Below are 15548 nucleotides of genomic sequence, written 5' to 3' on the forward strand. Positions count from 1 at the left end.
ACACACAACAGCCCTTAATCCTGCTCTGCAATATAAACAAAAACACAATTGGCTAACAACTGCCTTTTATTACTTTTTAAAATATGTTTCAAACCCATATAGCTTATTTCAGAGTCTCTGTAATTTGGAAATGAAGGGCTGCTGCTGCAATGTATTATCTGCCCATAGATTCAGTTAGCACTTTTAAAGCACAGAACAGAAATAATGCACAAGGAGTCAGTAATTGGTATCATTAACACTTCCTGCTTGTCTCTGGCTTAAATTTGAAAATCATCTAAAAGATGCTTTTGTTTAAGAGTACTTATCCTACAAAGCTGAAAGTCCAAAACCTTCCACAGCTCTACACCTGTCACTTCACTTTCCCTCTTATAATTTTCCTTTCCCATCTGCCATACACTACCTTTCTGCTTGAGCCAACCAGGAAGCTGCAGGTGCCTATCTGCAGCACAAGAACATTGGATTTACATTATATAAAGGCTCAAAGGAAAGACTTAATCATAATTTACATGTAACTATTTAACTAATTCATCTAACACTTTAACTAACTCACAGAACATTCCTGCATCTAAAAGGGTACTGACTGTAACATCTATTGCCAGCCTGGTACCCAATTACTTAGCAGTGCTTAGTCTACAGCACTACACAGAACAGAAAACCAGATGAACTGGGGAAAACCTCAAAGACTCAGTCAGCCTATTTCCCTCTCTCTGGTAGAAGCCTATGTTTTGAGAAAAAATGGGAGAAAGGGGTCTCGTCCTTCAGCACACCTGTCCAGCCATCAACAGTTTAAGGACTTTCTGACAGAAGCTTGCCTTCATATCTCTGTGGTGGACAGCCTTTGCCAGACCTTTCTCCCATGCACTATTCCATCCTCGGTAAACGTGTGTTTGATCTTGGTCTTCAAAACATCTTGTGATGATGATATCTCCATTCAATTATATCCTGTCCAGAGAAGTGTGTCTTAAAGCTGGTTAGTGCTGATGCTCTGATCCTCTGGTTACATTACAAATGGTGAATACTTACTATCTATCATATATCAGTGCTGCTTACATATATCTCTCATACAGTTTTCTTTTTTTTCCCCCAGAGATTATAATAATTTAGTTGGTGGATTTTACCTTAAATTAAATGGTCAATCCAATAAAACCTGGAACTAGTCTGGTTCCTGCCTGCATCACAGTCCCGACAGCAGCTTGTACAGGATAAAGATGGGTTTCCTTTGGTTAAACTAATAATTTTTAACCCATATTATCTTGTTGCAGTGATACATGATGCAAAACCTGCAGCTTCCTGGAATCCATAGGAGAGGCAGACCATGGAAAGCAGAAGTAGGAAAAACTGGGCAGCAAATGACACAATTCTGCTTTTATCTTTTCTTAAGTCAAATGAAAAAAGTCACACAAAACTTTTCTCATAAAGTAAAATAAGCAGCAAAAACAAATACTCAACTCATGTGTATTTTCTTGACTCAATACATACATGAAATAAAATCTTAAAAAATTAATATTTATCATCACTCTATATTTTATTTAAATGCTTATTCTTAGTGAAATATTTACAATTCTGTTATTCTGTATTCTAATTTCATCAAAATAGATCTTGTTTATATAAATGAACACATCTCAGTATCTTTTTTCTTGAACAAAAAAGCTAATCTACTGAGAGAAACTACTGCAATGCATTCCAGCTATGAAGAAGCCCAAAACATACACCTAGGATCAATGCCTTTAATGTCAGGCACCCAAAGCACTGTGATCTCCAGATGTTACCAGAATATAGGATGGTCCAGAACCTTGGTGTACATAACAGCTCCCTTTGAACTAACTTTCTGATCCTATAAAATATGTATAGAAGTTCCAAGTTATGTTAATCACCAAGGACCCCAGAAGTGAAAAAGGAAATTATGTATACTGCAAGGTTGATCCAAATGGCATGAAAAATATACTCAGAGAGTAAAAAATGGAAGAATCTTTAGATTGGGGCATCATATGGGTCTGAGACTATTTTCTATTTTCATTATAGACTAAAGCAATGGAGTAGAGTCTTCCTTCACTATGAGATGGCACAAATCAGGGACATATGGCAGGGGCACTGAGAGCATGATGAGAATTGGTTAAGTGATGTTCACCAATGAGATACTTGAAAAGACAACTCAGGATAATGATCAAGAGGTGCAAGCATTAACTACTACACCAAGGAAAAAATCAACTTCACATAAAAACCTGCTGCAACTGAAAATAAATAACCATGTCTTTTGGTTCACAATTAAAAGAAATGAGAGTTAAAGCTCTTAAATTGTAGCAGGAATAGGGTAGATAGGAGAAAAACCTTAAGCACTAAGAATAGCACTGGGACAGGCCATCTGGTCTATAATGTTTCCATTACAGTAAGTCTTCAAGTTCAGCTTAAACAAATGTGAAAGAAATGACAGGGACATTGGCAAAACCATGCTGGAATCAAGAATACTTAGAGGTTCTGTAAAAACCTCCTTGCCAGCTCTGTGTTTCTTTGAAATCTCATCTGTTTGTGTGGCTTTCTGAAATAGCTGCTGAACAGACTGGAGATCCTCTTTTTCTGGCAATTGGCTTGACCCATGGCTCCAGCCAAGTTTGGCCTGTGAGTCAGAGGGAAATTCAGGATCACCACTCCAAGTGAACCCTGCAAAGAGCAAGTAGGCACCAGATTTCTGGAGTAACCTTGTTCTATTTCATGAACAAGAGCTTTACATCAGAAAAATGTCCCACTCCAAAATATTTCACATGAACTGCAATTCATATGTGTGTGGAAAACAGTGCTAAAAGTTATTCCTCTAAGAGTTACTCATTTAAGGAATGTAAGGCAAAAAAAAATCTTGAAAATCACTTCTGTGACTTCACCAGTGATAGCTTTGTTTTTTGTTTCTTCACATAGCTCTGACCAGAGATGGACAACGGAGCACTTTCCTTTCTCAGCCATCAACTCCCATCAACTCCCATTGTGCTTTGGTTGTTGTTGCCATGGGCTTAGATTTGGGGGGAAACAGGCAGGCAATCAAGACAACCCTTGTTTAGGTAAAACCACCCTGCTTTAGAATTCTTCATAATAATCTTTGTCCTCAGAGAATTTAACTTTTTCTGTCTCCTATCTCTAGTTAACAACTCTAAGTTGTTTTCAGTATTTTTCATGAGGTGAGGCGCTTGTGCACATCCCCAAAGGAATTTGGGATAGCTGTAAAATGCCAGTGCTCTAAACTCCCATGTCTTGCTTGTAGGACAGAGTATCTACCCATTGAGAAACCAAGCTGCTCAGCTTCTTTCTCCTCCACAATGCCACATTAATGGTTTTCAACTGCTTCCAATTTTAAATCCATAATCATTTTCTAACACACGGACTATCCCAACTGACAACAAGTGGATAATCAAGTCCACTGACAACAAACTTGTGCTCCTAGCAGGAGATGGGGTTGTACATTTTTAGGAGTAATCCACAATCTCTTAGGAGTCTGGAGAGTAGAGTCTGAAAATCCCTAGCTTTCTTTACTTCAGCTTTCTTTAAAAAAAACAGCAACAACTACAAAAATTCTTTTTTCTCAGAAGGTCATTGCTTGTGTTTAACATAATTGATAAACTGAACTGCAAAAGGAGAAGTGCCTATTTTTTTTGGTTGATTTCCAAGGCCCCACATGGCAATTGAGACAGAGCTCTGTCATGGGCACTGAAAACAGCTGAGAGCTGTGAACAGATTCACCCTGATGTATAGTAAATCTTAATTAGGTTTCCTGCCTCTTTGGATGGGGAATTCCAATAAACTGCTTCTCTTATTAAGATTCATGCTTTGTCCTTGCAGAGATATTTATTTATGTGCCCCTAAAATACATATATAGGAAGGTTATGCTTCCACCGAGGCTGCTCCTTTCTTTACACACTACAACATTTGCTCAGGTGAAGCTCTTATGCTAAACAGCTGCAAGGTCTGATGAATCCAGCTGAAGATGGAGCAGCTTAATTAGGAAGGTAATGATTACTCCTTCCTCTTTATTGCACCTTATAGACAGAAGGGAACTCACAAGCAGCCCTTGGGTAACTGTTATCATTAGGGAAACTGAGGAACTATAAAGTGTTCGGTGATTATGGCAGATGTTGTCAGAGACAGAACAGTAACCCTGTACCTTCTCTCCTATGCAGTCCATGATCCTTTCCTGAGGATTTGCCAATACAAAATACAAATGTATATTCAGTTTCTTTCACACTTAAGTATTTTTCTGTGGTCTGCATTGACCATGTCTGAATTGACTGAAATTGTTACATTAAAACATATATAATATCACTGGAAAGGGATTTATGGGAAAAATAAATTGGTATTCAATGAATTCTGCTCTTCAGAAATTCAATTGCACTGTAGGCCCAACCTGTAGAATGACTTTTGAAGACAAACACTTAGAAAGGTTCCAATTCTGTGGTTTATAAATGTGAATAATGTTCTGGAAAGGCTGCCACTGGAATAATTTTGAACTTGCTCTTTTGAAGAAGATGTCTTTATAAATTATTTCTGAGTTTTGTACTCGTTCAGTTTGGACTACTATCAAAAGCATTCTTCAAAGGCCTCAGACATTTACACCTATAATGTCCCCTGCAAATGAAAGTGTGTGGTGTTTGCTGCTTCAGGAAGGAACAAGTTTTCTGATTAATATCTAAAACTCTGTCACTATAAAGTATTCAGATCCTGAATCAAAATCATACTTGGTTCAAATCTCCAGTGTGCCTTGAACAGTCAGCTGAGATGTTTCTACAGTCTCCTTTCCATGTAAAACTTGTGGAACTTTGGGGAGAAAACTGCTGTTGAAGTGCTATATTATTTGCTATATTAGCCATAATAAGCAATGAAAGAATACTAAGGAAGTAATTTCTGTAGCTTAAAATTAAAAACTCTCAGGTCTCTGCATAGCAGCAGAATTGGAAAGACAGGGGAAGAGGCACTGCTCATGGTATAGGAAAATTAAGTCAGGGATTACTTAGCCAAATAGGGCAAATAAAAATCAGTGTTGCTGGATGCATTGCTTGGGGGAGCTGACCAATACCACTGGGGAGTTGCTATCTATCATACTGGAAAAGTTGTGGCAATTAGGAAAAGACCCCAATGATTGAAAAAAGGCAAATGTTATTCCTGATGTAAAATCTAAAGCAGCAGGATTCAGAAGCATGTCTAGAGGCAGCCACTAAGTTGATTGGAGGGATGGAGCACCTCTCCTACAAGGAAAGGCTGAAAGACTGGGATTGTTCAGCCTGGAAAAGAGGAACCTTTGGGTGACATAATTGTGGCCTTACAGTACCTGAAGATAGCCTACAAGAAAGATACAGTACCTGAAGATAGCCTACTAGAACATGTAGTGACAGGACAAGGGGGAACAGATTCAAACTGAAAAAGATTAAGTTTAGACTAGATGTTAGGAAGAAATTCTTTACTGCAAGGTCGTGAGGCACTGGCAGAGGCTGCCAAAGAAGTTGTGGATGTCCCCATCCCTGGAAGTGTTCAAGAGCTCTGAGCAACCTGACCTAGTGAGAAGTGTCCCTGACCACAGTGCAAGGGTTGAAACTTGATGATCTTTAAGGTCCCTTTCAACACAAACCATTCTATAATCCTGTGATGATTCTATGAACTATAAAGTAGAAAAACTCAGTCCCCAGGAAAATTATGGACTTGAGGAATGGAATAAAAGTGGATGGAAAACAGCCTGGATGGCTGGGCCCAAAGGGTCACCATCAACAGTTTGAGGTGGCTGGTTATGAGCAGTGTGATGCCCAGGGGTCCCTGTCAGGTCAGCACCTTTGCATCCTCAGCAAGGATCCAGATGACAGGGGTGGCCTCTGTCTTCCTAAAATCTGTGAAAGGAGCAGCTCTGTATGCTGGAAGGCAGAGCTGCTGTTCAGAGAGCTCAAAATCCAGAAGTGGCCTGACATGGACTTCAGAAAACTCATCAAAGACAAAACCAAACCTGTATTAACCCATGGCCACAGAAATGGTGGGAGGTGCACCAGCAGTTCTGCAGAACAGGAACTGCTGTGCAAGAGGCACCATCAAAACCTTGTGGCAATGAGGTAATGTAGGGGCCCCTTTGGAAATAGGGCAGCCAACAGGTCCAAGGAAGTGATATTTTCTAAATATTGCACTATTTGTGACTCTAGAGCAAGAAAGGTGTGAACAAATTGGCCAGAGGAGACATAATCATGCTGGCTGATCAGCCTGTTCTCATAGTTCTTTATCAATCCAATATAGCAATTACATCAGCTGTGTTCTGCTCTAGTTTTAAACTTGACTCCAAACCAACGGAAACACTAAATAGTTGAGGAAGAAGCAAGCCCGGAAGAATCCTGTTAGAAACGCTCATCATATGACTTCATATAGGAAAGCACTTGGAGAGCTGCAAGCCAGACCTTAATACATTTCACCTCTGTCCCTCCCAACCAGAGTAGTATACATGGGGTCTTCCTGGAATGCTACTGAGTGCTTTATTTTTATTCAGCTTTTAATACTGATGCCATTACAATTTGTTTTCCAGGAATGAAATCTATGAATACACAGATATTTCTGCTGTTGTTACTAACAACCATTCTAGGTCATTATATGTTTGGTGAGAAATCTCACAACATTTCCATACCATCAATGTGTCTTATTTTCCATACAGTGAAATTTCTAAAGCTAAAAAATAAATAAAATGTGGAGAGGATCTTATTTTACTTCCTCACTTATTTCCATTGGCAAACATCTCCAAATTCCTTACAGAACTCTGACTAAACTCTTTTTTTATTATTATGTTTTCTTTCTGTTTACTTAATTATTTGCATAAGCTTCACTGAAGCCAAGGACAGTTCTAGGAATAAGGCTTGACTAACTGGTACTTCCGAAATGCCTATTTAACATGTTAACGCTGAGCTCTGTGTGCTAATGTAGAACACTTGTTTTTTAGGATCAACAAATGGCAAATACTTCCATCTGAAAAACAGTATTCCCACCCACAGAAACAGAATTCAGCTTTCCTAAGCAGCAAACAATAGAGAATTAAGATGTCTCTCAGAGACATAGCCAGAATAAAAACAACCACACCCCACATCCGAATGAGATCCTCGGCTGGATACTTACAGTGTTTCTTTTCCGAGACAAAGAATATTCTGATACTAAAAAGGTGAGCTGGAGAAGCAAATTTATTGAAGTTTTTTGAGATGTTTAGGAATTGTATATGCTTCCAGGAAGCACCTATTTATTAAAAGGGTCACTTATGACAATCAATCTTACGTAAGTTTTTGAAGAGTAAGCATCTAAAAGGAAAGAAGTATAACCATTAGTGATATTCAAAGGAAGAAGAGTGACAAGATAAAGAAGTCCACCAGCCAAAAAGTGCAAGAACCATTACAATTTATGATTTTACTTTAAACAGCCCAATTTAAATTTTCATTACTAGATTAATGAGCTTATATAATATTAGCACTGGGTTGAAAGCACTGGAACAGTTTTACTTCTAGGATCCTAAAAGACTGTCAGAATGTCAGTGTTTCAAACTAATTTATTGTAATATTAGTACAAGATTATTTTAAAGCTGTTTTGCCTCAGTTTATTAAAAAACAAATTTTAAGAGCCATGGAATACCAGCTACTTCACCCATGTGCTGTAATTCTTTACTTGTGACCACCAAGAAAACTTTGCCAAATAAAATGCATCACAAATACCAAAAAGAATACCTAGAAATAAAATAAGAAATCAGCAATGTGTTTACAAGTTCAGCATTTTGCAAATATTTTTGGTTTCACAGTTCAAATTTCCTCTGGGATCGGCAAGTTAATGATAGTTCTATTTTTGTAACCGTAATTAGGATTATCTAAATGTTGTACAAATGAAACACAAGAGTTTATGATATTAAAAAATCTACTCTGAAATGGGTGAGGCTTAAATAAGAAAGAAGCATTTCATTATGAAAATGCTTGTAGTATTTACTGGCAAATTCACAGACATTTTAAGGCCAGAAAAGGCCATTACCATCACACCTTCTGAGTAACACATGGCAGAGAATTTCATCTTCTATCTACTGCATCAAGTCCATCCCTCCTGCATGAATTACCCCGAACTTTTTGAAGGTCACCTAAGTCATCTTTTGCTCATTCAAAATGACAGAGAATTCACCAAGTCTGCAACGTTCTTCTAGAGCTCGCCAACGTTATTGGAAGAAGGTGTTTGCTTTCATCCACTTTGACTTTGTTTAGACTCAAACAGCCTGAATTGCTAATGAGAAATATAATACAAAAGCCCTCTTAAAACTACCAGGAAAATTTGCATTCAGGCACTGTGCCTAATTGCCCAAATCCATCCCTCTCTCCAACAGTATTATCCCAGATGCATTTTTGCATGGTCTGTGTCTAGTCTATGTGAAACAAAAATACCCTTGCAAATCTGATGCTTCCTGTTAATGATTAGAAGTAGACAATACTCCATTGTGCCAAAACAAGACTAAACCAAACAAAGGCGGAAGGAATTGTATGTAAAGTATTGTCAAATTTGTCTGGAAGTCTAAGAGCACAACTTATAAGAACATGTCAGAAGTTACAGACTATTCCTTTCATTAAATTATTATTCTCAAAGACTTTATTAAAAACAGAAAAGGTCATATGAAAGGCTAATATGACTGAGATACTATATTAAACTATGTGCCTTTTAAGGAATTGACCTTCGTATAAAGTTGCAACATATTAAATTTATTTAATTACTCCAGAGTAATTTCTAATTTCAAAAGCCCATTTTATTGGAACAATGATAAATTAGAGAATAGATGAATTATTTTACAGATTAATACACACAGTTCTTTCTGCAATCAAGATTTTAAATGGGTCTAATAGCCTTAGCACTAACAGTAGGTTCCTAAAGTGCCAAGCAATTATAATTGCTCTCTTAGCATACTGGTTTAATTTAATACCACCCAAGTTGCAAATGATTTGGCTTTTGCAGTGGAACACACTCATTCACCACGATGATAAATATGAATTTATGAATGATAAAATAAGATATTCAAAAGGAAAAGAGTGCCCCAGAAAAAGCGATACCATATTGCTAAGTATGAGACAACAGTTCTGGTATATCTCAGACTTTCTGAGATCAAGACTGAGGCAAGACATGCATGTACACCATAAGTCCTTTAGCCCTCATTTCCCCATGCAAACAGTAGTTTGTATTGGCGCTGTGCTCAACAGATGTCCAGAGCAGTGGGAACTCAGCAAATATAAAAATGTAGCAGCTATGGAGTACCTAAAATTACCTAGGTACTTATAACAGTGTCCCTAAAGTTTAGTTCTGTGAGTAGTGTTCAGGAGTTTTGTCCAGCTTTTTGCAAGTGAGGAGACATTTGCCTTGAGTTTGTCGCTTTGTCAAATACCTGGGGCCCCACATGTGATTTATTTCCTGTGCTAAAATCTCAAATTGCAAGTGACACAAATGCTACCTAGTTAAGTGAAGAAGTTTGATGCTTCCTGTTCAGAGATTTTTTTCCTCCCTTCTCTCATCTTGTAGGAAGGTTTTGTCAAGTGCAACACTCTTTACCCCTGCAGCATCAAATCCAAGGCTTTTCAGCATTGGCTTATGAAGCCCTAGACTGTACATCTGATATTTCTTCTGGGTTTACTCTTTTGGGAATAAAGAGAAGCTCAAAACTGGATCCAAAGAGCCTGCCCGAGCCTGTGGGCAGTACAAAACAGGTAATCTGACAGGCAGCATTTCAAGCACCACAGTGGAGAATCACTTCCAAACAGTGACACAGCCAAGAATGAACAGAGATTATTCACTCATAATTTGGGAAAGAGAGTTTGCTCACTTCCTCATGTCCAGCTGGCAACCTCAAGTCCAGGAGTTTTCCTGCTATGCTGCTTTCTCAGACATGTCCCTGGCTGACACTGAGCAGAGGAGCAGGCTTGGCCCCAGCGTGGCAGCAGGCTTGCACCTGAGTCTGGTGCTACAGGGATGATGGGGACAGGGCTAAGAGAGGGCAGCATGCTCCAGAAAAGGGGTAGATTTAACCTCTTACATAATACAAAAAGAAATAATCCGAGTCAAAATCCGGTATCTCAGGCCAAAATACAGCATATTTTAGATAAAGGTAATAAAAAAGCACTATGAATATGTAAAAATGAGAGAAATTATATATTATAGCCTTTGTTTGCCACATCTGAATGACTAATAGCAATGAATTTTTGATTTCTGAAGAAACATTAAAATTAAATGGACTACTGGTTTATTAATTTCTGGAAGAACAATTCTTCCTTTTATGCCGTGTAGCAAAAAATCAAGTCACTGTGGAGACAGAGAAACACAAACAAACATCCAGGTTCAAAGTGATAGTGTAAAAGGAGCTTCACCTTTAGGCCACTGGTTGATTTTTAAAAGAGGAATTGAAACATGCCTTTGGGGAGTTGTTTGATGTCCTGGGTCAGCTTGATCTCAAATACAGCTTAGTTCCTAACAGACAAGTGTTCCCATTGTAAGCACTGCAGCAACAGATAAACTCCCTGACAAGCAGAAAGGAGCATCCTTGAACCAGTTTTCCTGGAAATAATGTGTCACAACAGCTACTCCTCTGCAAAAACACAAAAACTCCTCTTTTCATCTCCCCAAACACCTAAAGCTGAACTAATGTTTACTGGATTCCATAATACAAATAAAACCACTTCATCTCCCCCTTCTCAGATTCTTGCAGGGAAAGCTGATCCAGACCCAGGGCTGTTACCTTAGGAACTGCTCTAAATCACATTCAAAGCATTTTGGTCATCATCAAGTATCTGCAATCATCAGGTGCTTCACTTTTTCAACAAGAATATCCCAGCACTGATTTAGCAGGGCTTGCTTAATAATTTTTAACCCTTTCAGACACTGAGGAAACCTGTTGTGAAAAGGTATGCTAACAAACCAAATAAATAAAGCCAATCAACCTATCTTCCCACTTATATCTGCAAATTCTAGCCAAACTCAATTGGGATTTAGTGTTGCAAAGGAACAGCTTTATGTGCCATTGTCTGGATACATCCCTAACCTAATTAAAAAAAATTGTATTGAACCCTTTAAAAGAAAGATGAGGAAGATAATTGCTTAATTATTAAATAAGCAGTCTTAGAATCAATGGTCCCCTCAAACTGTAAAACCACATCATAAAATACAACACCACAAACCCCCCCCTTTACTCTGATTTATGCTTAATGAAAAGGCAAAAGAAATGTTATACAAATATTTTCAGTAGCTGAAAACTGGGTATCAGGGCAAAACCACAACTACAGACATTCCTCACTGCTGGGCTGAACTGTTCTCAAAATAATCCAATGTAAAGGCCACTGACAAATATTTCTGACATTCTGCAGTCACAAAGAATTAGAGTGCTGTGTTTGGTGCAGATCACATTGCTTGTGCTTTAGAGGTATTATTTAGGCTTCAGTCTATGGTTTGCTAAGGACTCTGAACTCATGGCCTCTCTCATCCTAAAATCTCAGAATAATCACTGCTGTTTAGTAGCATTTCATTGCATGTCCATCAAAAATAAACATGCTCAAAATAGCAGAGATTAAGAAGCTACAGTCTCTTTGCCTATCTCAGCTATGAACAGTTCTGAAAAACACATTTGGTGTCGCTCTCTGTGGATCTTTCAGACCAAAAGATGTAGGAGGAGAAAAATATTAAGAGCATCTACTAAGGTGAATCCTGGAATCTAGTTCACACTGAAAAGGGGAAAACTCAGAAGAAATTATGCCAGAAACCATTCTTACTGTTCAAGAAGTACACCATATTTTCTCTCCCTGTTGCAGAAACAAAGCCACCAAGTATGTTTGCAGGAAAATATTTAAATAAAATTGATGAAGTGTCAACACTTGACTGCTTGTTTAAATTGAACATAATTATAAAAGCTGTTACAGAGTGTTCAATTTGTTTCGATGTTATTATATATCATAAAGACTCATTCAAGCAGGGAGAATAGTGCGGACAAGGCATGAAGATTAGAAGATGTCTTAGACTTCTCCCTGGAACAGCATGAAATATAATCTAAAGCAGCCAAAATTCTTTTAGTGGAGCTAATTTCTTTTCACTGGAGCTTTATGAAGAAAAGAATCAGTGCTCTTTTATGCTGCAAGAACACTTTGCTATTTGCTTAACAGGAAGTTAAATGAACCAAAGCTATAGACAGAAAAAAAAAAATCCACCATCAATTAATGTGACAAATTCTTAATAGGAAAACAAATCAGATTTATTTAAAAACTGAGGTCTTGGTTCTGGTGTATTTGTGTTTTCCCAAGGTTGAGCTTATATTCCCAAGGTTTATATTTTTCATAGTTTATGCTTTCTGAGGAGTACAGATGTCCATGGGAGAGGGCTTTTTCCTGCATTGCTCCTGCTGAGTAGCCCAAAGACTAATCAAGAGGACCATGGCAAGCTGTAGCTGCTTACGCTCCAGGTGCACCACAGCTGATGAGAAGTGGTGTGCAAGAGCTCAATACCCACTGCCATCACAAGCACCACTCACATTATCAACTGAGATAAGGCATTTGAATGTTAAATTTTTCTCTCTTCTTCCATAATCTGTCACATTCAGATGGGAAGCACAAGGCAAGTTCCCAGGGACCTCCTGGAATGATCCCAGCACTTTACCTAGGATACCCTTCTCATACCCTTGTATTTTCTAAACATAGGCTGAGTAGTGAGTTCTTATATTCCACCTAAAACACAGATATGTTGGTCTGAAATTCTGGACCAGACATCTTTACACAGGCACTTCCAGGCCGTGGAGGATGATGCATGGCCACAGCCGCTGAGTAGTGCTTACAGTCTCCAATCAACTCAGCACACCCTTGTCACAGCTGCATGCCATGGTACTGAACCAATTCCACTTCACCCAGAGAGCAGGACAGAAGCTGAATTCCTAACTGTTTAATAATATCCATTCATCCATACTTCTTGCGCAGTATAGATATTTTGGTTTCAAAATTAGACATCCATACATTTATCAAAGCAGTCAACTTTATGGTATCTCTGTGCACCCTGAATGAGAAGCAAGGGGTTCTGACCATAATTAAGAATAATATATTCTGTGATTCACTCTCTTCCACAAGGTAAAAAACAGCAGTTAATTAAATATTAAAAGATTCTAAGCATATAGTAGCAAGTAGTAAAACTAGGATGAGAAATGTGCCTGTCTATTTCAGCCATAAAATACAGGAGAAAACCTTAAAATTTAAAACTGATCATAACTTTTTTAATACCACTGTTATGAAACTTTCCTTTCTACTATTATTCAAATGGAAATTCACTCAGGCTGGCCTCTGGTTGGGATTCTTGTGCTCTGAAAGTCTCTGTGCTAGTGTGGGGGTCTCCTGCATGGAGGTGCTGCCAGTGGTGGATCTCTCTCTCATAGCTTACAAGATTCTTTGCCAACAAGCTGCTCCTCATTCGGAGACAGATAAAATCCTCAAAATAAAACCCTAAAATACTTCAAACTTTTCAGAATTCTACCCCTTTATCGCACCCTAATGACTAATAGCTTTTTAAATGTCACATCTCAAAAACATTGTTTCTCCAGCATATAAAACAGAGAGAAAAAGCCCTGAATTTCAAAGTAAAACTAATAATAATTAAAAAAATATTTCCTCTCTATTGGAGAATTCCCCTCTGCCTTGGTTTACTATTTATAAACCACCAGTCTGGGATTAATTATTATAAATCCTTAAAGCCGAAAAGAAGATTTTAGGCATTTTATTCTACGTATAATCTATACCATTATTAAACTGCAGCTCAAATGCACTTTATGTCCTATTTCTGTTGGTCACCATTTAACATTTATGTATTTTACCTATAGTAAATTTTACTCCCTGGGAGAAAGAATTTCTTAGTACTCTGAAAGGACAGGACCACCCATCTGGCGTGGCAGGGCTGAGTGGGAGCAGTGTCCCCTGCCAGGCTCCAGGGACACTCACCAGGCACCCCGTCCCTCATCCAGTAAGCGATGTCTGTTCCATCTGCAGGGTCGAAAACATCCGTAACATTGATGGGCTGCAGCAGAGTCATGATCTCTTTCACAACGTCCCGGGCTTCAGCGCTGCCAGAAAAACCCAGTCCAGACGGCTGGAAGGTGCCCTCATCAGACTCCATAACGATATCAAAGTTGGAGATATTTTCCTAAACACGTAAGAAACGAAGGTATTATGCTGTGGTTGTTATTTTAGCTGGCATCATATACTGGAAACTAGGTGTCATTGTGAGCATACCACAACAAATTTGTTGACCAAATTTGGTAATCGCAGACCAACATGACTGGTCTGCCATTCCCAAATACTTGCTTTCAGACTTCTGAAGTGCCACCTAGAAAGGTAAGACATCACCATCATATTGCAGTTTTCATTTGCAGCTCTCCCTTTCTTCTCAGAGTTGAGACTCTGAAATTCTGTTGCAGTGGAGAGGGTATAAAGTCCTTTGGCATTGAAATTGGAGGCATCCAAAGCCTTCATAGACTGTGAGGAACAGTCTATTTAAAAGCCAGCTGGTGCCTGTTCAGAAACACATTATTTTCAATATAGCATATAGTCAATTCTGATATGGATTGGAGGATTGAAATGCCAAGGTTTTCTCCCAGACCTGAAGGAATAATATCTTTTTTAGGAAAAATTGTGTTTCCAAGGTAAATACTCCCAAGAAACATGAAAGGTAAGATTTTGTGTACAAGTAGCATAATAACATTTGCTTTTAGTGGGTACTTGGAAGAATCTTTTAAGCTAAAAGAACAAATATTAGCAATTTATTTGCTTACCATATTTGCTTTGATTGCTCAGTTACAAAGATCTAATTGGAATAAATACATAATGATTTTACACGAATGAAGATCTCATTAAAAAAATGGGATCTGGAGAGGCACATAACTTTGAAAAAAGAGTTTATGGTCATGTCAGGCAGAAAAAAAGCTATACTTCAGACCTTGAATGTGACTAAGAGAACCTACTGCAGGTTTTACTCCTATGCCCAGATTTTATGACTGCCATGGGTTATTTATGACAAGAAAATCATTACAAGGGATATGTGACAGCAGCAACTAACAGATCCATGTCACTACCAGCATATAGAAGACTACAATTCAGTAAATAATTCTTTAACATTTTTCTGTATATAAACCAAAATATGTACTACAGGTAGCTGTGAATAATTCACATAAGTTTTCAGATCTCCTTTATAGAATTTGCAAAGAACTGTTTAACACTTTCCCAAAACTTTTTTCTTTTGAGTGAAACAATTCTAACAGAGCAGAGCTATTTACTTTTAACTTAGAAATATATCCAGTAGTTAAAAAAAATAATATAAAATCTTTTCATGATAAAGAAACTGCAGATGTTATAATACCTTAAGATAACCAATTTATCCACCCGTTTAACTACTGGAAATCAATGTGCAAATAACCAATCTTGTCACCTCGTTGGCAATCACCATTTTTAGACAGTGAAAAATATCTTCAGTTTGTGAAAATTAAATGTAAATAATTAGGCTACATTTGGTGTCTAGGCCTATCATCA

At 38.0% G+C, this 15548-nt stretch overlaps 1 protein-coding gene across 1 annotated transcript in view; it reads right to left on the minus strand.

Moving 5' to 3' along the window:
• CPQ (carboxypeptidase Q) overlaps window positions 1–15548 on the minus strand; it is a 146665-nt gene that overhangs the window by 14452 nt on the left and 116665 nt on the right. Inside the window, exon 7 of the mRNA XM_058032012.1 lies at window positions 13965–14166. Coding sequence (XP_057887995.1) covers window positions 13965–14166 — 202 coding nt within the window. The remainder of the gene's footprint in view (window positions 1–13964; window positions 14167–15548) is intronic.

This window comes from Melospiza georgiana, chromosome 1 (genome assembly GCF_028018845.1).
Source record: "Melospiza georgiana isolate bMelGeo1 chromosome 1, bMelGeo1.pri, whole genome shotgun sequence".
Classification (NCBI taxonomy): Eukaryota; Metazoa; Chordata; class Aves; order Passeriformes; family Passerellidae; genus Melospiza; species Melospiza georgiana.